The sequence below is a fragment of the Musa acuminata genome, chromosome BXJ1-2 (genome assembly GCF_036884655.1).
Source record: "Musa acuminata AAA Group cultivar baxijiao chromosome BXJ1-2, Cavendish_Baxijiao_AAA, whole genome shotgun sequence".
In the NCBI taxonomy this organism is placed as follows: Eukaryota; Viridiplantae; Streptophyta; class Magnoliopsida; order Zingiberales; family Musaceae; genus Musa; species Musa acuminata.
In genome coordinates, this window is record NC_088328.1 from 26,466,751 (window position 1) to 26,491,284 (window position 24,534).

At 38.1% G+C, this 24,534-nt stretch overlaps 2 protein-coding genes and 1 long non-coding RNA gene across 5 annotated transcripts; all 3 read left to right on the top strand.

The window, feature by feature from the left end:
• The first annotated feature begins 2,237 nt into the window (after positions 1 to 2,237).
• Positions 2,238 to 8,774, top strand: LOC103975674 (nuclear transcription factor Y subunit A-7). 3 transcript variants are annotated; one of them, XM_009390698.3, is made up of 6 exons: positions 2,244 to 2,400; positions 3,416 to 3,676; positions 4,590 to 4,699; positions 4,800 to 4,868; positions 7,388 to 7,528; positions 7,855 to 8,774. In XM_009390698.3, the coding sequence occupies exons 2-6, from the start codon at positions 3,580 to 3,582 to the stop codon at positions 8,257 to 8,259; spliced, it is 822 nt and encodes a 273-aa protein (XP_009388973.2). In that variant the 5' UTR covers positions 2,244 to 2,400; positions 3,416 to 3,579; the 3' UTR covers positions 8,260 to 8,774. The 3 variants fall into 3 exon arrangements, with proteins under 3 accessions (XP_064952510.1, XP_009388973.2, XP_009388974.2); XM_009390699.3 differs by lacking the exon at positions 2,244 to 2,400 and adding an exon at positions 2,529 to 2,654; XM_065096438.1 differs by lacking the exon at positions 4,800 to 4,868 and having other exon boundaries at positions 2,238 to 2,400.
• An 884-nt stretch (positions 8,775 to 9,658) lies between these two features.
• Positions 9,659 to 22,167, top strand: LOC135605874 (serine/threonine-protein phosphatase BSL2 homolog). The gene is made up of 21 exons (XM_065096447.1): positions 9,659 to 10,443; positions 10,792 to 10,852; positions 11,055 to 11,133; positions 11,283 to 11,362; positions 11,446 to 11,540; positions 11,654 to 11,753; positions 13,585 to 13,654; positions 15,394 to 15,495; positions 15,594 to 15,675; positions 16,499 to 16,678; positions 18,315 to 18,588; positions 18,753 to 18,996; positions 19,161 to 19,331; positions 19,665 to 19,903; positions 20,265 to 20,349; positions 20,468 to 20,566; positions 20,653 to 20,852; positions 20,953 to 21,028; positions 21,108 to 21,243; positions 21,325 to 21,464; positions 21,591 to 22,167. The coding sequence occupies exons 1-21, from the start codon at positions 10,080 to 10,082 to the stop codon at positions 21,672 to 21,674; spliced, it is 2,961 nt and encodes a 986-aa protein (XP_064952519.1). The 5' UTR covers positions 9,659 to 10,079; the 3' UTR covers positions 21,675 to 22,167.
• A 997-nt stretch (positions 22,168 to 23,164) lies between these two features.
• Positions 23,165 to 24,131, top strand: LOC135612965 (uncharacterized). The gene is made up of 3 exons (XR_010487152.1): positions 23,165 to 23,207; positions 23,290 to 23,351; positions 23,556 to 24,131. It is a non-coding gene; the product is annotated as an uncharacterized LOC135612965 (long non-coding RNA).
• Positions 24,132 to 24,534: the final 403 nt, after the last annotated feature.

The following is a 24,534-nucleotide window of genomic DNA, read 5'->3' on the forward strand; positions in this document are numbered from 1 at the left end:
TTTTTAGTTTCCATTGTTCCAAGCCATATTTTGGATCCTGATCATCACGACCCACGCTGCGTCATGCTCATGTGAAGTCAGCATGAGCGGGTGCTTTCCCACGCCGAGCCCGTACAGGGAGACGTCCTGTCGACGAGTCTCATCCCGAAAAGCTCGGGACGACGTCGCATGGCGCCGTTCTGTTCTGTGCATACCGAGCGACGATCGTACAATGGTACCATTTCATCACTCAGGGGATTGATCGTCATGCCAAATCCGCATACGACTGATCCTCGAGCAATAGTATAAAAGTCCCTGATCAACATCTGGTTTGAAAAAAAAAAAAAAAGGAGGGAAACAAAATCACTGACTTAATCTACAAGCGTCCCAAGTTGAGAACCCCCGACCAGGGCCTGTGTGTAGGAACTCAACCATCCCTAGAGGCACAATCGTCCCGACCCTTGATCCAGTTGGCTTCAGCACCTCTTCCAAACGACCGAGAGACGTACTCTCGGAAGAAGGCATTAACGTCCCAACCCCTGACCCAACCGGCTTCATAACCTCTTCCAAACGATCGAGAGACGCGCTCCCGGAAGACGGCATCAATGTCCCGACCCCTAATCTAGCCAGCTCCAGCACTTTTTCCAACTGATCAAGAACTCCGGACATTGACTCGTGGACCAAGTCGTACTGACTCCTCGGCCCCAACACATAAGTTTACCAATACCTAGTTCGCAAAAGACTAATTTTTTGGATTGGAAGAGGAGATCACAAGGTAGTCTCATGGTGAGTTTGGCTAATAAAAATTTCCAATAAGACTAGAAATTGTTCCTTCTAAAATTTTATTCCTATGGAACACTTTTGAGTAAGCTCGACTGAGAACGGAATAATGTTGGCAACGCTTATTTCCATTGATCTATTGCTCTCTCTTACTGTTCTCTGGCTGTTCTCCAAACTGCGTTAACTGAATGCCGATGCTTACTGTCACCAGTTTTAACTTCTTTGAGGTGCATCTGAATTGACAAGAACTTCCTCCATGATCCTTACAGGGCTCGTAGACCTCCAGGAAGCTTACTGGTACTTCTCCATTGCCTTCTTCTAGTTCTGATACCAACCAATCATTGCAGTTAGCTGCTTCCATCAAGTTTTTCAGAGTGTGTCTGTGCATTGCTGATGTATGGCTAATATAGAAGAACATTTTATTTGAATTATGCCAGAAAAGATGTTACATAATGTGTTAGCACTGAAGTGACTGCTAGTAGCTGAAATGTCTGGATCTAACTATACTGTTAGATTTTTTTTCAATGTTAGATATGGTTGGTGTAAATCATTCAAAAGTTAAAGGTCAACTATGAAGCTTTGGAGAGGACAAAAGAACCAAGAAACATGTCACTAGAACAATTAGCCTTGTACTATTCTTAAATAATTGGCATGTTGATTTGCCTCCTTCAAAGAGCTTAAGGTGTTCAATATTCATTGTCTTTAAATCAATTATTGTGTCCTTGTAAATTAAATTGCATAGTTGTACTTATATATGAATTTTACAGCTTTAGTTGATCTCTCAAAATTATTTATTATTATTATTATCATTATTATTATTATTATTTACTATGGCAGACAGGTGGGATTTTATCCTCCAAAGGCATTATTTTCTTTTTTTATTATTGATTATATTATTTTATCTTTTATCACTTGTAACTTAAATATTTTTTATGCCAATAATTAGTTTGTCTTTTCATAGTTTTATATTCTCAAAGACAAAGATAATATAAAAGTTATGTGCATAGAGTGGTAACCAAAGAATAACTTAATTTGTTTAAGCCAAAAGGTAATAAATGATCGTAACATCTTCAATTAATCTCATATTAGAAATAAGTAAAATTAATGTATTATTATCAACTTCAGCTTAAATATTTTCATCACTGATTTAGATCAAATGAAGTTATAGACCAATTAACCATTGTAATTGGTTGAAGAGATCGCGAAGAATTTATTTCCTATAAAATTATATTAGTTTACTATAAAATCCTACTATTTACTAATATTTAAAAATTAAATTAAGAATTAATTTTTTAATGAAATAGGTTCTTAATTAGGTGAGTGGATAGCTGTGCAAAATTCTCCGAGCCCACCAATTAACTAATCAATAAAGTACGTCCGTCCTACTATGAGCTGATCCAAGTTGGCCTTTTCATGAAGTCGTGCACCACCAAATGGAAGAGAAAAAGCATGCGAACAACTATGGAGAGATTAAAGTAGTGGTGGATAATCATGTCGAAATGTATCACCACCAAATGCTTGAAGACTCACAGAGGGCACGACGGCCCCATCTCTCCCTCTTCCTGTCTCTCACACAATGACGCGCACGCTTGCCTCTCGTTCTTGTCTTCCGCTCTATGCGACGGCCGCCCCGACTGAAGCGTGAGTGGCGTCTCTCCGATCTCTATTCTCGGTTGGAACTCCGCGCTTTCCGTCGGTTCTGTTGCCTCGGTTTGCTGCTTCCGCGTTTTCTTGATCTGGTGTGTATGCTTGGATGTTTATTCTTTCTGAATGGAGTATTTCCGCGCATGGAACCGGCAAAAGACCCTCTTTTGGTTGGCTTGCCCTCCGTGTTTTTGATTTGGAACGGTTTTTCTCGGAAAGGTTAAATCTTGCAAGGCCGCAGCGACGGAAACGTGAGTGGCGTCTTCCCATTCTTTGTTCTTGCTTGGACTGTCGAGGATTCTTTTTGCCTGTCTTGTATCGATGCTTGAATGTTTGGTCTCTCTGAATGGAGCGTTTTCGTGCGTGGAACCGGCAAAAGATCCTCCCGTGACTGGTTTGCCTTCCGTGTTCTTGATTTCGAATGGGTTTTCGTATTGAAAGTTCAAATCTTGAAAGGCCGCCGCGACGAAAACGTGAGTGGCGTCTTCCCACTCTCTGTTCTTGGTTGGAACTACGCGCCTTCTGTCGCCGTCGAGGATTCTTTTGGCTGGATTTGCTGCTTCCACGTTTTCTTGATCTTGTGTTGATGCTTCGATGTTTGGTCTCTCTGAATGGAGTGTTTTCGCACATGGAACCGCCAAAAGATCCTCCTTTGGTTGGTTTGGCTTCCGTGTTCTTGATTTCGAATGGGTTTTCGTTGTAAAGTTCAAATCTCGAAAGCTTTGCGAGTCAAAGGTCTCTCGATAACAAGTTGAGAGCACCTTTTCATGAAGGTTCGGAGCAGAAAGGGCGGAGAGATGCTACTTTGGTGTGTAATCATAGCTCGTTGAAACTGAGCTCATGTTTGTTGGTTACTTATGCTTAGTTTCCCCCTACTTCGTCTTGCTCCTTCACTCCACCCTGTTTCTTGCTTGGTAGTGCGGGTTTATGGCACTGATTTGGTTATGTTTTTATTTACGCTTCTCTTTGTTCATAGCAGATAGAATTTAGGACATAGATCTTCAAATTGCAGGTAATGGAAGACAAGCTGATCATCACAATCAAGAACAAGCAAGATATCTGATATAGTAGGAGTTAAGATTTGTTTGGGTTCAGATTTCCAATAACTAAGGATCTTGGCGTGATCAACCTTTTTGTGAGAAAACTGAGGATCAGCTACCTGCAGTAACCTGACAAATGAATCATTTAGAAGACCCAAGTCAGGGGCCACTACTGGGGTTTGGAATCCCAGAGAAAGGGGGCAATAATACTGCTAAGTTCACAATATTCCCAGGTACTGTTTTTGCAGGCACTGTTTTTGAGCCTGTTTCAGACCATTTTCATTGCATTTGATGTTATTATTAATCTGTGGTCCTGAAATAAATCTAATCATGATCTATTATTATTTGTCTGACTGAAATATTTCTTCCTTTAAGCCTCTTTGTGCCATTTTTCTGGCAACAATAGTTACAATACCATTATTTATCTGTGGTCCTGAAACAACTCTTTACATAGTTAAAGAAAACATTAAACAGGAAATTATTTATAAGTGACTGTTCGTATTCTGATCATTGCTGTTGGTGAAAGTATTTATAGCTCTTTTTCCTTGATGGTGTGTTTGTTTCAATATCTTCTTGGTGCTACTAAGAAAAATAGTTTTAAGTTGACTTTTAATGGCTACTCTTGACATTTGAATCCAAATCATAGTTCTGGAACTAAAATTTTGCTCTAGTTGCTATAATTTGGCTCAGGGTGTGGATACTTGAATCTTGATACTACTTTATGTGGGATCCAGTGGATACAATGTCTGAACAAAACTCCTTCTGCAAGAGCTATTTGAATGTGCTGAAATAAAGAATTATTTAAAGGATTTATACAGGATGTTTGAGTATCATAAAGAAATCACTTATAACAATCAATTCCTTGAACTAGAACATAATCATCTGCTTCAATAAGCATAAAAAAGCAAAGTTATTTATTTAAAGTGTTATTGATTTTGGATAATTATTTCCACCATGTAAGAGCTTAAAATGCCATGTATAGATCTCCAGGTGATGTGTTACACTAATTAGTAGAGTTGTAAAGGAACTCATGGTATAAATTTCCACTACATACAAGTTTCTTCCAAGCTTTAGTACTCTCTAATTTTCTCTCTGCTGTTGCTTGTGTAACGTAAATTTGATAATTTCTATGTGTTTCTACTTTAGACTCCAAGGAGTTGGGAGGAGAGCAGAAGACCCAGCAACATTTTGGGCACTTCTCTCTACAGTCATTATTACCTGAAAATTCAGGTTTCAAAGGAGTTGGTCAGTCTGTGGTAGGGCTTCTGTTTTCTCACTCTCTAGTTGTTTGACTAATAAATTCACAACGACACTTAGCTTTCTTCTTCTTCTTTTGTTTTTATAATACTGGTGTAGGTTTGTCCAAGTCAGTCTTATGTTGACCAGTTCTATGGCTTATATGCAACTTATGGAGCTCAAGCAATGGTTGGTTTCTTCTAATCTTATATAATCTGAATGACAATAAGGGTTTCAATTGTGCTCTTTTTTTTTTCTTGAGTGAAGGAAACTATTTTGACTGTATGGATTATTTCAAGTAATTAAATCCATTGGAGTGGTTATACTGGTCTTTTTCTCATTAATTTTCAATTTCTCACAGAAAATACTCTTTTTTTTTTTTGCATATGAGCCTGAACATTTTAGCTGTCTTCAGTTATTGTTGATGGGAGCCTCTAGTTTTCTGGGTTATTTTCAATTTTGAACTACAATAAATAATAAATATCTAATCCTTAATGTTGTTATATTGGAAAAGTCCTGCCTTTGCTTAGCAGCAATCAAAATCAATCTCTCAACAATTTTTTTCTTGTTTTGCTAGATGTTAGGAGTATGGACTAAGAATCTGGGATTGACTTGGAACTAGATTCATTAAATGCTTAGGTTTCTGTGTTAAATCTTTCTTAACACACATGTATGGGAAGCTATTTGGTTAAATTTTGACATGGAGGTTCTTCTTGGTTAATCTTTGGCCTAAGTTGCTGGCAAAGTTCATCTATCTCAAAATACAATGAACCTAAGAAAGGTGAAGGTTGGTCAATGAGTTGCAGAATAGGTCTGAAATATATTGTTTGGATTAGACCTCTAATATATATTAGGAAGCATTCTGAGAATTTTCACATGGGCGGATTATTTTTATTGCTCTCTTATAAAGACAAGTTAAATCTAATATTATGCTACTATTGATTGTTTGCAAGCAGCATCTTGTTTGTTTGCAAGGAACGACGAGATTCTTTTTAATCCGAATGATTTCATCTCATCATGTTATGCATTTTACTTTAATGGTTGGAACATTTATTTTAAACCAAGAAACCTAATGAGAGTCAATTGATTTTGCTCGTAGATCAAATAACCTAAACAAGCTGGAATTTCCATAATATGATAATAATAAATGCATTATCACCTTAGTTGTGAAATTATTGGTTTGACAAATTGACATTTAAAATGCTAGGAGATTGGATTGTCATCAAATATTTTTTTCATGATTGACTAGAAAATTTGTTGAGCTGCAATGAATCAGGTCAACAATAGTCAATTTGCCACCCAACATGGTTGCTGCATTTGCTATCTTGTCACAGACTTAGCTGGAATTGTCTAAGTCGTAAAGCACCCTTGCATTATCCGTCTGCAAAGGGTCAGCCTAGTTGCAACCTCGCTTAGGTCCCAAACAACCGGTAAAAGAACTACCTGATTAGTTCCAAAAACGAATGACGGACAAGTCCTGGCGTCTCACAAAGAGGGTAGTTTTATAAGCAATTCAGCAAGCACTTGGTGTGCAAGAGATAAAAAAGAGAAAAGAGAAAAACAGGACTTAAGAAGACAAACGAACAGTTGCAAGTCCATAAACGAAACGATTGCTCACTGAGTGTAGGGTGTGTTGGCAAGTCTTCGTAGGTTTTACATGCGAACTTGTGAATCCAATTAACTCCCAACACTATCTAAAACCGCCATCTAGCTCTGTGTCACCCGGGTGGTTCTAGGGTACTGAGATGGTTGACACTTTGCACCGCACCACAACTTGCATAAAACAGGTCATGACACATGAAAATTAGGCCATTTTGGGGTACTTTTAACTTTTGCCCATTCTGGTGAGCGATCGCCCTACAACCCTGCAAACTATTTCTGCTCATAGTTTTCAATCAAAAACACATAAAACTAGGTAAAACACATTGTCAAACATATGTAAAAGCAAACAAAAGCGACGAACGGTCTGTTCACGAAGGTGTTGTGGGTGCGCGACAATAGTCCACGACAATCCAAAAGAATGACATGCTAATTAAGCCATTGAGGTACTTCTGGCTTGAGGCATATCTTGTGTTCTGTAGGCTAGTATTGCGAAATTTAGTATATGTTACCTTTGCTATAACTTGTATGCTTCCTTACCAGCAGAACATGAAAAATGCACGACTGTTGAAAAGCTGAGTACCATCAACCTAGTGCCTTATGTAGTAGACTGCCTGGTATTTGAAGCATCTGAAAACGTTTATTAAAAAGTTCCAGTGCTTTATCAAATGTCGCTACATGGAATTTTGTGCTTATTGTGGTCTTAATTAGTCAACAAGCAGCCCATTTGAAAAGTTAAATGGTGCTATTGGAAATTATAGGACTTGTTGGTTGATGTAGAATTGTGATAGAGGTCCATTTTTCTTGAAATTGCCTCATCTGTGAACATATATTCAAGTTCACTGACTTGGGGTTAGAAGTTTGTATAAAATAATTATAATCTTGTTTATCCTTGTGAATCTGGAAGCAAATCTACAAATAAAAATAGGAACTCGCCAACCACTTTGCATTATACTTCGTTTTTGATCCATGATGCTTGGTGGCTTAACATAGTTAAAATGATAGACCAAGGAACAGATTCATCAATCATGAGCATTTGCAACTTACCTCTAGTAGTTAATTATTACCAAAAATTAAGTGATAGTGAATTCCTTATGTTAATTTTCCAGCATGGACGAATGCTTTTACCAATGGATACAACAGCTGAAGGACCAATCTATGTGAATGAAAAACAGTTCAATGCAATTATTCGCCGTCGCAAAGCTCGAGCTAAGGCTGAGAAAGAGAACAACTTGATTAAAGTTAGGAAGGTATGCAATAGATGTGAAGTTTTCAACATATTGAGATTCATGTATTCCTGTATGACCAATAATAACAGTAGCTACTATTTATTTGAGCTATCTATTTTTGGCAGACCATATCAATCTTTTAAGGGGCTCAATATAATTAATTTGCAGTCGTTTCATTTTATATACCATCTGGTGGCTAATACTTGTGACACATTTAATTTACATTTTTATAACAGTCAAAAGAATCATCATATATTTACTGTAGGAGGCATCATCCTTACTTTTCTTTTACTTATATATGGTCTTAGATTCCATTGTATGCTTATTGAGTTTTCTCTCTCCTGCAGCCATATATGCACGTGTCGCGTCACCTTCATGCAGCGCGCCGAGCTAGGGACTGTGGTGGTCGTTTTTTTAACACAAAAAAAGAAGTAAGTGCACAGGCTGGGAACAGTGGTCACAAGGTGAATGATTTGGTGCCTCGTCTCCCTGCTGCATCTCCAAGCTCTGAAGTCCTGCAATCTGACAGCTTAAATCTCAACTCAGCAAGGGGTGGGTCAAGTGGATCAGGATCAGAGGTGACCAGTGTGTGCACTCACAACGATGTCGATCACTTTGGTGCCATTCAGCATCTACATCCATCTGTTTTGCATTCTCTGTCAAGTGTGATGAATGGGGGACAAAGTACCAGTGTTATCCACAGCAAGTGGGGTTCAGCAGCCAATGGCTGCTGTGATCTCCTCAATGTCTGATGAGAGTGATACTGGGAGGGTTGCTGGAAGTTGCAGTATTTGCATCCTTGAGCTGAGTATTTTCAACTTGAGAGCAGTGCCATGACCTGGTAACTTCCCCTCCAAAACTAAATACGACCAGATGGAAGTCCTCTATGCACTTCATTTGGCATGCTATCATTTGGTTGTTTTTAGAAGGCAATTCATTCTTGGCTCATCTTCATCAGACTTTCAGAATCACCAACAGTTCTAAGAAATCTTGCAGTCTCGGGACAGTGATGATGGAAGTCCTCTATGCACTGTAACAATATGGACAGGGCTTGTGACACCAAGTATCAGAAGTATTAGTAGTCAGATACCTGTGGGCATTGTGGCCCTGGAGTTTGCTTGCTTGATTGAAACCTTGTTTGCTAAGTCCTTGTGACAATGTGAAGTTGTGGCTTTGGTATTATTTCTCAGAGTGAAAGTGGTCTTACATTGGATCAATCTATGTGCTTAGGACCTTTCAAATAATGTTGGTGATCTATTTTGCTCCATTACAGGTCTCCTAATGAAGATATTATGACACTGATCACAACTGAAATAATGGTTTGATGTGAACAAGGTCTTCCTGAACATTGTAAGTGCAGATGGTTGCTCCTTGAACTGGGGACCTGATAACAAATCCCTTTGGAAAATTTGCCTTTTATGTGCAGCTAGATCATCATCTGGACATCATTGTGGCAGTTTGGTTTTCCTTTTCACTTTCCCTCTTTCCTCTTCACATTGCTTTTCATAGCATTCATTTACATACATATAAGATGATACATTCGTATCCTTCCATAATATAGTTATAATATATATATATATATATATATTCACCTGTTTCGTAGGTTTTTCATCATTTCAAACACTCTTTAGGCTTTACCTACCCAACTCCTCTCTACTCGCTCAGTTACCTGCGTGGAGACCGGAGGAACAGGTTAACGAACAGATGGGACCCACAGTGGTCCCACCGATGAGCCATAGGAAATGGCAACCTTGTTTTTCTTACGTTGGTAGAAGCCACCCAGCGGTGCCTCTGTTCTGCCATTTGGTTAACCAGTGGCTCCCACCTGAAAAAAAAAAAGGAGTGCTACGAAAAACAAAAACGGGTAAAACATGGATTTCTGTGGAAAACGCGGACATACACCCGTCGTCTTCGCGAGTCCTACCCGATCAACAGATCAACACCGGCATCACAGCTGGTGGGTCCCATGTAGCAGCGGTCACGTTCGATCGGACGGTCCCTGGCCATTCTTTTTTGCTTATTTATGCTTTCTTGCCTTCTTCCTAATATTCGTATCATAACGGAGAAACGATGCGGGTAGTGTTCAGATGGGTATGTGTAGGTTTAGAAACCTGAAACCTTTAATTGGACGTCATTAACAGATAGTTGGAAAAAGGACAAAAAAAGAAGGAAAAGAACACGGGAGGAACGAAAGGGTTCTCTCTCGCTTCATTTCTCTCATCCACTTTAATTCCCGGATTAATTCCGCTTCAATTCTTATTTCCCGTCTGCCTGGGCGAAAGATCGACAGAAAAGAGTCCAACGGAAAAAGGCGATCGCTCCTTCTCCTCCTCTCATCCAAGATTCTCCCTCGCGAGCCGATACGGGCGGGCGATTCCGATAGATTGGGGCCTCCTTCTCCGCCGGCGGCGGCGGCGGCAGCGGTCGAGTTGAATTGCTGAACCTGCCCCGGACAGCGGTGATGCCGAAAGCGCCGGGGACGCTGCGGAGGAGCAACGCTGTCCGGTGGACCGAGTCCTAGGTCGACACCCTTCCCTGTACCCGATCCCCTACCCCGCGACGAGCTGCTGCTATGGAGGTTGATTCGACGATGTCGACGGAGTCCGGCCACGATCCGGCTGCTGGGAACCACACCGGGAACCCGAATGAGCCCTCCTCGTCGCCGTCCGCTCCCGGGGCTGTGCCTCCGGCGGAGGCGCAGCCGGTCGCGGCCGGGCCGAGGCCTGCGCCGGGGTACTCGGTGGTGAATGCGGTCATAGAGAGGAAGGAGGATGGCCCGGGTTGCAGGTGTGGCCACACTCTTACGGCCGTGGCGGCCGTCGGTGAAGAGGGAACGCCTGGGTACATCGGGCCGCGGCTTATACTCTTTGGAGGAGCGACAGCGCTCGAGGGCAACTCAGCTGCTCCAGCATCACCGACCGGAAGTGCTGGCATCCGTATGTCCTCTCTCTTCTCTAAAGCCTCGATTCTTAAGCCGATGCATAGTTGTGGATCCCCATTTTTAACATATTGGAACCCTAATTCTCGTTACAGAAAGAATCTCGGTCAGTGGTTTGAACTGAGATAGTTCTGGAGTTTTGGGATCTTTATCGAACTCTTAGGAACCTAGCTTAGGCATTCAGAAAAAAATGGGTAGGACCGGATGAAGAAAAAAAATTCGAATTATGCTATTTGACGAACTATACGTTGGCTTCTATATGAGCGGTTTAGTGTGTGTTAGATTGTAACTATGAAGATCTGCTATTGCAATTGTTTTCTATTGCTGATTCCTCGCTGGATTGCAGGTCTTGCAGGTGCAACAGCTGATGTTCATTGCTATGATGTGCTCTCTAATAAATGGACAAGGTAAGTTTCATTAACAAGTTGATAATTCATTTATATTTGATACATCGAATTCCATGAATTTGTAGTTGATTTTGTTTTATCTAGCAACAACAAGTTCTTTGAGAACAGCATCTTGTTCATGGTCTTTGGATGTGAGTATCCCTTCAAGAAATTGTGTGATATTTATTTAGCTATCATGAGTGGTCCTGGTATGTGTTTTCAGGGTGACACCTCTTGGAGAACCCCCATCACCCAGGGCTGCACATGTCGCAACTGCTGTGGGTACTATGGTGGTAATTCAGGTAGTCTTATACATTGCATTCAGTAGCTTTACTGCATGATTCTTTAATTAAGATAGTATGCACTTTCTAACATGACTTAACCTTTAGTGAGAAAGTAAACCACTTTGAATACATTCATGGGAAGATTTTATCTTTTGCGATCTATTCAGGGTGGAATTGGCCCTGCTGGTTTGTCTGCCGAGGATCTTCATGTTCTGGACTTGACACAACAGCGGCCACGGTGGCATAGGTCATGGTCACATCAACACGACAGTTTTGACTATTATATCGACTTTCTACTTACCAATGCTGAAATAAAATTCTTGCACATAGGGTTGTTGTCCAAGGACCTGGTCCAGGAGCACGTTATGGGCATGTGATGGCTTTAGTTGGGCAGAGATTCCTACTGACAATTGGTGGAAATGATGGTCGGTTCTTTTTGTTTGTATAAGTAGGAGCTTGGTTTTTTGTACCAAAAAGAATTAGTATATGTGTTTGCATTTTCTATAGATGAGTTTATAAAAACAAGTTATGATGTCAGGAAAGCGACCTTTAGCTGATGTTTGGGCCCTAGATACTGCTGCCAAACCATATGAATGGAGGAAGTTGGAACCGGAAGGCGAAGGTCCACCTCCGTGCATGTGAGTAATCTAAGCTGTTATTCTTTTAAAAGAGTGGTCTTGTTATATATTATGTCATGTAGGGGCAATCTGGTAGATGAGTGTTTCTATACTGCATGTCCTAGTTGTTAATGCTTTTTATATATTAAGTATTGTATAATTACAGGCCTTTCATCCATTTATGCTTTTTATCTAATCAATCAATGTTAGAAGCATGTAAAGATTGCTTATTTAATGTCATGAAAATGTTTTTTTATTAATAAATGTTTTCTAAAATTGGATAACTTAATTTTGTTGACTAGCTGATTGCAGATTTTTAGTTCATGCTTTGTATCAGCTAGAAGTTAATCATTGAATAGGCTGATCTGTTCAACGCTAGTGTTTTAGCTATGACCATTTGAAATTATGATTTTTTTGGTTTCTTATTTTGGTATAGAAGTCTCCTTAGCGTTTGTTTGGTTATTTAGGCCAAGAGAATGTTTAAAATAAAATTTTACATTCTTGAATATGAATGTGCCATAGTCCTAACAGGCATCATATTTAGCTCCAGACATGTCTTTAATTAATCTAATATTCTAAAATTTTCTTTTGTGACTATATTGCACTTACTTTGGATGGAAGAATAAAATCATGGGCTTGGTTTTCTAGCATGCTTATTAAGTATAATTACTAATCCTTAACCTTCCTAGAACCTTGCACTCTCTGCTTTATACTAGATTTCTAGGTCTGCTACAAAGTGATATACTTTTATGGATAATTTCACTGGTATCCTGGTAACCATTGATAACTAGGATTGATGCACTGAATAGTGACTTAAATCACTTGCTTGATGTATTTGAGGATATTCTGTATTATTGTGCATCATCTGTTTTATCACTTGCTTGATTAGTTGCCTCTTTGGATGTTCCATATTTTTTTTCTGAATGCTGCATATCCTCCTTGTGATTTGTTTCTTGGTGTTTAAAAAATACTTTAATTTTACTTCTATTGGATTTTCTTTTACAAATAAAATAAAGTTCATACTTGTCCATTTTATTATTTCCTCGACGGTAGTAATTTATGTCTTAAAATGTGTTTCATGCATACTGAGCTGATGCTGAAAAATTTTATCAATTAATTATATTCTTGATGTTGTTATATTGTTGGATATCATATTCTTATCTGTTATATAAGCACCTTCTATGATTTTGGGTTGTTGACATTGTTTTTAGGCATAAGTGGTTATGACATAAAAGTATGATGAACTGCGACAATCATTTACTTAGAATTATCATGCTAGATAAATGAAATCAGAAAACCTTTAGCACCATGATAAGGTTGTTCATTGTCACTTGGGTGATTAAGGTTTGAGTAATAGAAACAACCTTCAAGCATATAGGGCTAAGATTATATAATTGAATCTCTATAGACCCTGCATGTCGGGAGCCTCATGCTTATTCCAAATCAATTCCTAATTAATTTCTTTGACCTAAATTGACTCAACTGCAATTTACTCAATGTTATATTGTTTGGATCTAGTTATTGGCTTCCTGGATGCAAACACTTGTAATGGCCAATTGTGGTCGTGCTGCCACTTGTCTTTTGAGACTGAACTCTATATCTGTAGCATATCAGTTGTTTAGGCTTTCAGGTGAAAGCTGTGAAGAATTTGATTATAGAATGTAATGCTGGCTAAATTTATTTTTAAATTTTAATCCAATAATGACTATTTAAAAATTCTTCGTGGCCAGTTTCAGGAGTGGAATTTTTTATGCATAATATTTAAATAAGGAATTGTATGATTACTCTTACCAGTGATTGTTGTCTTTTCAGCCATGATATATGTTGATGTGGTTGATTGTTCTCATCTTAGGTATGCAACTGCAAGTGCACGCTCTGATGGTCTTCTTTTGCTTTGTGGTGGGAGGGATGCAAATGGTGTGGTAAGTAAACAATGTTGCTTTTGAATAATGGTTTAACTATATGCAAAGCAGAAAAAGTAAGTATTATTAGTGGTGTGGTAAGTTGCAATTTTGAATTATATGATATTTCAATTTGTTTTCACCAGGTGATTTCCATATTCTGCCTTGCAAGGATCCAATGCATATTAGGTGAATTTAAATACCTTAAATTTACAGATATTTCTGAAATTTGGAGAATTTTTAGGAACATAAAGAGAGAAACTAAATTCATAGATACTTTGGGTAATAAAGTATATGAGAAGAATTAGAGGAAGAAAATTGTTAGTGCAGTAGACCTGTGGAACATAATACATTCTGCTAATATTAGTGTGTATGCTACCCACAGTTGAAAGTTGATGTGAACACAAGCAAAAGTATCAAAATAAATATTATAAAGGAGTTAGTTAGGATTGAGTTATATATATTTAACTTAAATAATCTTTGAACATAAGTTATACTCTTTCCATTATATTGTTCAAAACAATGGTTTCTTTGCCTTTGTATGTATCTTCTGTCAGTAACACAGTTCATCACTTACAGGATCACTTTGATTCCACTTAGTTTACAGCTAGAGCACCAAAAAGCTACAAATGCTAGAGATTAAGTTATCTGATTATTCTGATGATACTGGATCCAAAATCCAGTAAATTAGGACTTTGTTGATAAAAAACTGAGTAGGGAAATTGTATGGAAAAGCAGCAGTAGCAGGAGAGTTGTTATGTCTAAACAACAAAGGAATAGGGAATAAATATATCCATGCTTTCGAGAGAAAATTGCTTGTTCCAGTTGCTACAACCAATGATCTAAATTCGAAACAGTGGCTACATTATGGGGCAGTCAAGGAACCACAATGTCCAATAGGGTATAAATATATCAATGCTTTCGAGAGAAAATTGTTGGTTCCAGTTGCTGCAATCAATTATCTAAATTCAAAACAGTGGCTACATTATGGGGCAGTCAAGGAACTGCAATACACATATTCCACATGGTTTCAGTAAAGTTATCAGAGTAGTTTATAATCAAGTACTAATAAAGAATATTATTATATGGCACTAACGGATGATATATGTACTCATTTATGAAATCATTATGTGATAAGCAATTAAAAATGAGTAAAGCTCCAAATGATTCTCTTCTATTTGTTGATTGTCTTTTAACATAAGAACTATTTGGTTGTGGCAATATTAAATTTAACATTTATAAGAACAATTATAATAAAAGCAAAATAAAATCTGCAAATGTGATTGCATATCCATGCTCAAACTTGATACATGTATCATCCGGAGGTTCCTTTTGGGTTAATTCTTTAGGTCAACCGTAAGTCAACTGATCTAACTAGCCTGAATTGTTGTCCTGAATAATGTTCTCAGTGACCAAGATGCTAGGATTCTTGTAAGACTTCTAACTAGCCTGAATCGTTGTCCTGAATAATGTTCTCAGTGACCAAGATGCTAGGATTCTTGTAAGACTTCCCTATCATTGTCTTTCGTTTTACATAATCTGTTCAGGAAAAAATGCCTACTGAGATTTTAATAACTTGTCTGGTTTCATAAGCAATCTGTGGAGCATTTCCTAGGCTGCTAACTACAAATGGGATATGTCCTGTTCATAAGTGAGCAAACCAGCTTGTAGGATTATCTGAACTATTGTAGATACTGTGTGTTGTCTATATTACTGAATAGGTATTTTATGATTGATTTACATATATGTTACTCCTGCAGCCTTTATCAAGTGCATATGGTCTTGCAAAACACAGGGATGGTCGTTGGGAGTGGGCTATTGCTCCTGGGGTCTCTCCATCTCCGAGATACCAGCATGCTGCTGTGGGACTTGCATTTCGTTTTTCTCTTTTGTTTTTTGTTATTGTTGTTTATGTGTTATAACTAAATCTGTAGTTGTACATATATCAATAATCTTGTAGGTATTTGTCAATGCAAGACTTCATGTCTCTGGAGGGGCTCTTGGTGGTGGACGCATGGTTGAAGATTCTTCAAGCATAGCAGGTAGTTGATAGTTATGGATTAAAAAATTCGATTTTTAAGGTACACCAACTCTGTGTTTGGCTTGTTCGATAACTGGATGTGTTAACTCCTATCATATATTAGCCTGTGAGATAATTGACTGGTTGCTGAAGCATGGAAGTTGAGTTATCGTATTTTAGAGTATGCTAAGACAACATGCTTTCTGAATTATATTGATGTTTTGAAAATTTTACTGATATCAAGCACGTCCTAGTCTACCATTTATATTTGAGAAGGGAATCTCAAGCTCAAACAAAAATTATTGAAATGGAAAAATGAGTATTACAAAGGAACAGTGATGACATTGAATTCAGTGTGTGTGAGAGAAGGGTGATGCTTGATCAGCCGGTAGAACCAAATTGCTTCGTTGATTAATGATGCAATATGAGTGGATGGTATTTGTCCGGCTATTGGAAGCTTAAATGTGTATGATGGAGGTATGATAATCAATGAAGCTTTAGCTAGTTGGGATAGCATTGGTACAGAATAGTTTAACTTTTTTAATATAAATATTGAAACTAGTTAGACATTCTAGGATATACATGGTGCCTTCATGAGGTCTTTATGGATTTGTGCGAGAAGATCTTGATATTCCAGTAGTTCAATCCGTGGACTACTTTTTACTACTTATAACTCAGGCATAAATACCTTAGGCAACGTGGCAAGATCTGTCATACAAGTTATAGGGTAGTACGTTCATGTGTTGCTATTGGATGTCTTGAAATCTTGAATTTCATGGTCTAATATATTTGTATTATAGGTGTGAGTTTACTACATAACCTGTTATATGCTTTGTTTGGTTTAGTGCTGGATACTGCTGCTGGAGTTTGGTGTGATACAAAGTCTGTTGTTACAAGTCCCCGGCCAGGGAGGTACAGTGTTGATGCAGCCGGTGGAGATGCTTCTGTTGAGCTAACAAGGCGTTGTAGGCACGCAGCTGCTGCAGTTGGTGATCTAATTTTCATATATGGAGGACTACGTGGTGGTAAGAATTGAATCCTTTTATTTTGTTTTGGCACATGTTATTTGATTGATTTGTAATACCTAGAGGTCAATTACTGTATCTCTTAACTGAGACATTCTCAGTTTATATTCTGCTTCATTACATTGCATGAAGTTTTTTGGTTATTCTACAAGCATTTATGCCTACCTTTTTTGTTGTTTTTATTAGTAATCTGATAAATTCTTCATTCACTCTATTTTTGTAACCTCCAATTTTTTTATGACAGTACTTGCAGCATTTATACAAGTTAAATTATCTATACTGAGAGTGGATAGATAAAATCAAGGCTTTCAGAGAACTTCTAGTCATGGTTTTAAGGGCCATGTCATACCGAGCATAGGTCCAAAACACATAGTCCAAAACCAAGGAGTTCCGTTGGATTTAAGTATTTCAAATAAGAATCATTAAATGTATATTGGTAATTACCTTTAGCCTATCTTGCCATTACAACAAAACAAAAAAGCCGTAAACTTCTAACTTAGCTACATATCTTTTGTCATCATTGAGACATGTAAAAAGCATATGTTTAGTTACGGTAAAAATATTTAAATATTTATTTAAAGTTTCTATTAAAAATTTTTTTGGTCTTCCTCTTTCTTTCCTTGTTACCACTAATAATATTCATTCTAATTTTTTAACTACTATATCTGTAGATCTCCTGAGCAAATATTCATATCATCTTAAATGATTCTTTATTATTTTATCATTTATCAAAGTGATACTTATTTTTTTCTCTCTTTTTTAGTAAGTTCACACATCCATCTCAACATTATCATTCTACCGATAGGTCCTTTGCCTCCAAAACTTTAATCCTTCTTTCTGGTATCATCCTAGGATTTCATTTGTTTGCTTGCTGTTGGAATTACTATTAGCTGCCATGTAATCATGCTTCTACAAATATATGAATGCTTATGGAATGTTAATTTTATCTGGTTGTTTTCTATTATAGACAATTGGTAAACATTCCTTCGGTATTAGCATGTAATCCGTACTGCAAACTACTTCAATTTTTGAGATAATGCATTTTAGCCATTTGAACCATTCATATATTTGTTTTATTTTATGTAATATCTTTATGTTTGTGGTAGCATCAATCAACAGCTCTCTGAATCGCACAAGGAAAGAAGAAATGACTGTCGACTAGCATAGTTATCCTAAAAGGACAATGTTTGAAAAACCACTGACTTCAAAGACTTGTTAGATTAGTGAGATCAAAGTCTTATAAGCACAGGTGGTAGATGATAAAGGATGGATTCACACCCATTGCTCTGTTTCTGAATATAAACATGTATGAACTATTTATCATCTTAAATAGAAGCATATCTTTATTGGTTGACCCGTATGGAAATACCCGGAGTGTCTAACCATATATACGAACCTTTTTTGGTTTTCAATTCTATCTGACATTCTGGATCAGTTTAGCTATTTTGTTTATCTAGTTTTCGTTGGATTAAAGCGCACCTAGATCATAAGTTCAAACCCTATGAATACACTGGGATTTTTCTATTTCTGAATGCTGCATTTATGATGCCTATTTAGGTCCATTGGTTAGCTCTTTCATTGTTGATATCCATCAAGTTTTGTCACTATAGTTTTAGCTAGATGTTTTTTGTTGCAGGTGTTCTGCTTGATGACCTACTTGTTGCCGAAGACCTGGCTGCTGCTGAAACAACAAACTCGGCTTCCCATGCCGCTGCAGTAGCTGCTGCTTCAAATGTACAAGTAGGAAGATCAGCTGGAAGATACATGTTTTCTGATGAAAGATCAAGGCAAAGTAGTCCTGAAGCAGTTCCTGATGGTGCAGTTGCCTTGGGAACTCCAGTGGCTCCTCCTGTCAATGGAGATATGTTTGCTGACATAAGTACTGAAAATGCTCTGTTCCAGGGATCAAGGTAGCATACTGCTTAGGTTTAGGATTTGTCAAAGCATTTTATTTGACTTAATATATCTGGATTTTTTTCGTAGACTGCGAATCTTTTTAGTTCCTTTGTATTTCACTAGAATGGATTTGCTGGAATTTATTTTGAATCATTACTTGGGACTTATTTGGTTTCAGGAGACTGAGCAAAGGTGTTGAATACTTGGTTGAAGCCTCAGCAGCAGAGGCTGAGGCAATTAGTGCTGCTTTAGCTGCAGCCAAAGCTCGGCAAGTTAATGGTGAGGTTGAGCAATTGCCTGATCAAGCTCATGGTTCAGAGGCTACTCTAGGTGGAAAGCAAGTGTGTAACCTGAGTAAAGCATCAGATTCTTCGCTACCTAATAATGGCACACCCACTGGGGTCCGACTACATCACAGAGCGGTCAGTTCACTGAGACATGAAATTTGGTCCCTTGCCATAGTTCTGCCAGAATATATGAAATAACATAACTTTGTTATTCATTTGAGAAAATAGCTATTAGAGGGGAAAAAAAAAAAACAATTGCTGCTTTGTTGGGTCATGAAATAACAGTATCCTTTATGCAGGTCATCGTTGCTGCCGAGACAGGGGGTGCATTGGGTGGTATGGTTAGGCAGCTCTCAATTGATCAGTTTGAAAATGAAGGCAGAAGGGTCAGCTATGGCACTCCTGAGAGTGCAACTGCAGCTAGGAAATTATTAGATCGGCAAATGTCAATCAACAGTGTGCCAAAAAAGGTAAATTATCAGCATGCTTGTACTGTTAGATAGTTAGATATAGTATGCTTGTACTGTTCATGAAGGTGTAGTCTTGTATTTTTCCCTTGCTATTTAATAATCAAGAGGCTTTTTATGTGAATTTTTTTAATCTTGGTAAATTATCAGCATGTAATATGGATGCAAAATAATTTGTTTTAACATTTTATACTTCCTTTTTTCTTATTTTACTGCAAACCGAAGTGAAAGAGTTCAGACCAAGGCATCAGAATGACACTTATGCTATCTTATTAACGATGTACGTAAAGTATGTGTTTGCAGATAGTGACTTCACCTCATGCTTTCAATATATAGGTTATTGCTCATCTATTGAAACCCCGTGGTTGGAAGCCCCCTGTCCGCAGGCAGTTCTTCTTAGACTGCAATGAAATTGCTGATCTCTGTGATAGTGCCGAAAGAATATTTACTAGTGAGCCAAGTGTTTTGCAAATTAAGGCTCCTGTCAAAATCTTTGGTGATTTACATGGTCAGTTTGGAGATCTCATGCGTTTGTTTGATGAGTATGGTGCCCCTTCAACAGCAGGCGACATAGCGTAAGTTTGTTTTTACTACATTAGATACATCAATTATGACGAGGCTGGATTTCTTTTGTAGATTGATCTTTTCTGGAAGTTATCTAATACAATATAATTTGTCATTAAATTAGTGTAAAACATTATCGATCTTTTTTATCTTGTTCCCTTGTGCTTTAACATGTGTATGTCAGCCAACAAGCTCAATTTTTTCCACCCGTATGGCTTATATTGAAGTGCAAATAGGTGGCCATTATTCACTTATAGTTCTTAGTTCTTACAACACAATAGCGTGCTATGTTCCCTGTTCTGAAATATATCATGTATTGTTCATTCCCCACTTTCTCTGAAGATAATGGTGTTTTACTTTTTCCACTTTCAGTTATATCGATTATCTCTTCTTGGGTGATTACGTTGATCGGGGCCAGCATAGTCTGGAAACTATTGCCCTTCTCCTTGCATTGAAGGTTATTGTATATAATGCAAGCAAGCTCTTAATTAGATCCAATCTTTTTTTGCAAATATTTTTTAAGAGAATAGTCATCTAAGGAGCCAAATAAAAAATCTGTTAATTGATATTTTCAGGTTGAGCATCCTCACAATGTACATTTAATTCGTGGAAACCATGAGGCAGCAGATATTAATGCTTTATTTGGGTTCCGGACTGAGTGCATTGAGCGAATGGTATTATTATTTACCCTTTACTGCTATTATTGAAATTATTGAGTAAAGTTTGCTCCTTATTGTCATTTTTCATTATTCGGATACAGGGTGAGCGTGATGGAATCTGGACTTGGCACCGCATTAATCGACTATTTAATTGGCTACCATTAGCAGCTTTAATTGAGAAGAAAATTATCTGCATGCATGGCGGAATTGGTCGGTCAATAAATCATGTAGAACAGATTGAAAACCTTCAACGACCCATCACCATGGAAACAGGCTCAGTAGTTCTTATGGATTTACTATGGTCAATATTCCAACAGCTAAAAGAAAATGACTTCTTTGTTAGGTATGTGTGTTCTGGTCTGTCAGTACATAATTGTCTGGCATTTTTCTTATTCATGCAGGTCTGATCCAACGGAGAACGATAGTGTTGAGGGCTTAAGGCCAAATGCCAGGGGTCCAGGCCTGGTTACCTTTGGGGTTAGTGATTTTACCTTTGATTTTTTATTCTGCTGTTTTTTGCTAGTTTGTTAAGATTGATTGCTTGTTGTGGCCACAGCCTGACCGAGTTATGGAGTTCTGCAATAATAATGACCTCCAGTTGATAGTTCGAGCACATGAGTGCGTCATGGATGGTTTTGAGCGTTTTGCTCAGGGTCATTTGATTACTCTTTTCTCTGCAACTAATTATTGCGGTAAGGATTGGTTTTCATGATGTGCCTAGATGTCTGTATTTAGGTATTCATCCCTGATTTTTTTTTTTGGTCTATAAACAGGCACTGCAAACAATGCAGGCGCAATCTTGGTTTTGGGCAGAGATCTTGTAGTTGTTCCAAAGCTGATTCATCCTTTACCACCTGCCGTAAGTTCACCTGAAGCATCACCAGAGCATCACATTGAAGATACATGGATGCAGGTATGGCATGATTTCTTTCAGTCTACATCTTTGGATCTTTGATGTTTACAGTATAACTGTGAGTTTGTAACCACCACCAGAAGTTTTGGGGTTTCTGACCCTTTTCCCTTTTTCATGTTTCATTAGGAGCTCAATGCCAATCGACCACCGACACCTACCAGGGGCCGTCCTCAAGTGGCAAGTGATCGGGGTTCTCTTGCCTGGATTTAGCCATCTTTGATGTCGCAGTCGTTCGTGTTCTTTGGTCTGAGGCTCCTGGTGGGGGTTTGCCCAACCCATTCTTTTTACAACCAGGCATACGGGTTTCTGAGATAACCATCCAAACTTGTAAAGATCTAGATGGTTCCAGATAGGGAGAGCTAAATCCAAAAAGATGCATAGTAGCTGATGTTGATGGTTCAGGGTCATCATCCTGTAAACTGAAACCCAGGCTGTTGGTTTACCTGCACCAGGAAGAAATGGATTCGAAATTGCCTCACTGACCGAGAGAAGCTTCACGCCTGTATATTCTGCTTGAGTAGGCTAGTGTATGTGGTCGTGTCATCTCTTCAAATCAATAGGCTTACCATGCCATGGCGGGTATTCTTTATGTTTACATCTCTCCTTTGTAGAAGACATAATGTTGATGGTGAAAGCAAACGTTGAGTCTGGCAATTCTGTGAGAAATCCTGTATAATAAATATAGTAGATTTTTTCTTTCTTACCACTCGTGCCATGTAATTTGTGTGATTGTGTTCTGTACAACGCAGTTTGGGATGAAGACCGACGATCAAGGTTGACCTAAGATTGCTGGATCGTTGAGTCGTTTATGAACACATGAGTCGTCTCCATGTTCTCTGAGGTTTTTCTTTACTTCTTCTATTAATTTGAAATAAAAATCTGACACTCAAATATAGATTTCATCTCATTTACAATTGACATATTTTTGGGGGGAATCAGTTGGTTACTGTTATAACACCATCTAGTGTTTTTTTATTTTCCTATTTATTATCTAACTTTTATTGGTCGATGGAATGATAATTGAAATTTGAAGTTTTTTCATTTTATTTCGTTTAAGTTAATCTAATGCTTGCAATTAAATTACATAAAAACTAAAAATCTCAAAAATAAAAATTCTCGCAAATCCTGATCACTTTTCTTGTAAACGTTGGGAAGAGAAACCAGCTAAAAAAATCATGTGTGAAGTGTTTTCTAGAAACATAAATACAAAGATAGTCTCATTGAATTTTCAAAAAACATAAAAGTTATTCCCTAACTAACTTTTGGCGCCCAAGTCACCCAGCGCGGGCATTTGCCAAAGAGAGAAAGTCGAGACAATGGGATCCTGTTCAATTCTGCTTGTGTCTTATGACTTCCATCATCTTGACCATCTGCCACGTGTGACAGGCGGACATCCATAACGTATGGCGACGGATGGTAACGAGAGAAGTGTCAGGGATAGATTGGAGAGGATCCCAACTGACAGTGAGAACTCGATTTGTCTTTGCCTTCGGTATTTTTTCATATCAATCCTTACGAAGTTTATAAATAACATATTCGACCCTATTTAAATGTGGAAACATTCCTACAACACGTTAATCCATATTGTGATAGAGACATATATGATAAACTATACTTTGTAGGGGGTAAATTGGAAAATTACATGCCATGGAGGTATATATATGAGGGAAGACGATGCTGTGGCACATTTCGCTGGTTTCTCCTCTTCTCGTTGTTTCATTTGAGGTCGAGATTCACCGAAAGGTAAGCGATCTTGGCTCGCCCTCTTTCCTTGGTTCTTCTCTTCCGTGTTGGCTTGATCACTCTACCTCTAATCGCAGCACAGTTCCTCTGGTTTGTGATCAGGGAGAGGTGGTGTCGCGCGAAAGCTGATCGCCGGTTCGGGAGGTTAGGGTTCTTTTTCGTCTTTACCTCTTTGATCTTATATTTTTGCGTGTTTCTTTTACTTCCTGTCGATGCGTTTACGGTTTAGTGTCGTTCACCGAGATGGCATGTGAATGTTGAATTTGGTTCTTGTTCCTCGACTTGTGTTTTGATGAAGATCAGATTACTTTGTCCTTGATGGTGGTGATTTGGGTGTTGGTTTATTAGGACGGATATGGTTTTCAAGCAATGCTGAGTATAGATGGCTCATTAGTCGCTTCATAGTGATTGGTCTTCCATGATCGTTACAATGCAACATCAGTATTCACTAATAAGATCGTTGCAATGCAATTCATTAGTCGCTGAGTGCCGCTGAACTCTTGAAGCCTGATAGACGTGGTTGTTGTAGTTGCTGTGCGAAGGATTGAAGAAGCCGAAGAGATGATTTCAGTTCTATATTTGGTGTTAGTTGGAACAGTATAGTAAAGTGGTAAATTAATATTAAATTTGCGCCTGTGTTTTGTATATTGTAGACTCAGACTTTCTTGGACTCATTAGAGAGGACGGTTTAAATTTTAGCCATGTATGGAACAAAACTATGATATATTGGCTTATTTTGAGCTATGGACAGGGGAACTAGTTATTTATATGACAATGCATGATGGAAAACGATAAATCAGTAAGTTCTCAATATTGATTAGAAGTTTGAACTTTAAGCATTAGAAGGACTGGGTAAGATGCTTTGTTGTGGCATCAAATTTTAAATAATGAGTTCAATTTATGTTCCAGAAGTTGGGTTTTCAGATTTGGAGATATGTTAAACTTTGAATGTGCTTATTCATGTATGCACAGGCAGATGGTAATATACAGATGTAGGATCTCTTACCAGGAGTTATATCAGGCATGCAATTTTAGCTTTCTGGAAACATAATAGCAAGATGATTTTTGTTCATTTACCTTTCATGTTTTGCTTTTGATTCGATTTTGAGTAGTTTAAATTATCTTGTGTTCCTGACTTGGAGGAACATTTAAATGAGTATTCACCAACTTTAAACCCCGTTAGCCTACCCTGTTTTGGGTTAGCTTTTAACTGATTTGGTTACGAGTGCATGGAAATTTCTGTCTGCAATTGGGAATGATTCCAGTTATGCCATAGGATTCCTAATTTGAAATCTAAAATTGTGACACTGATTCATTTTCAATATTG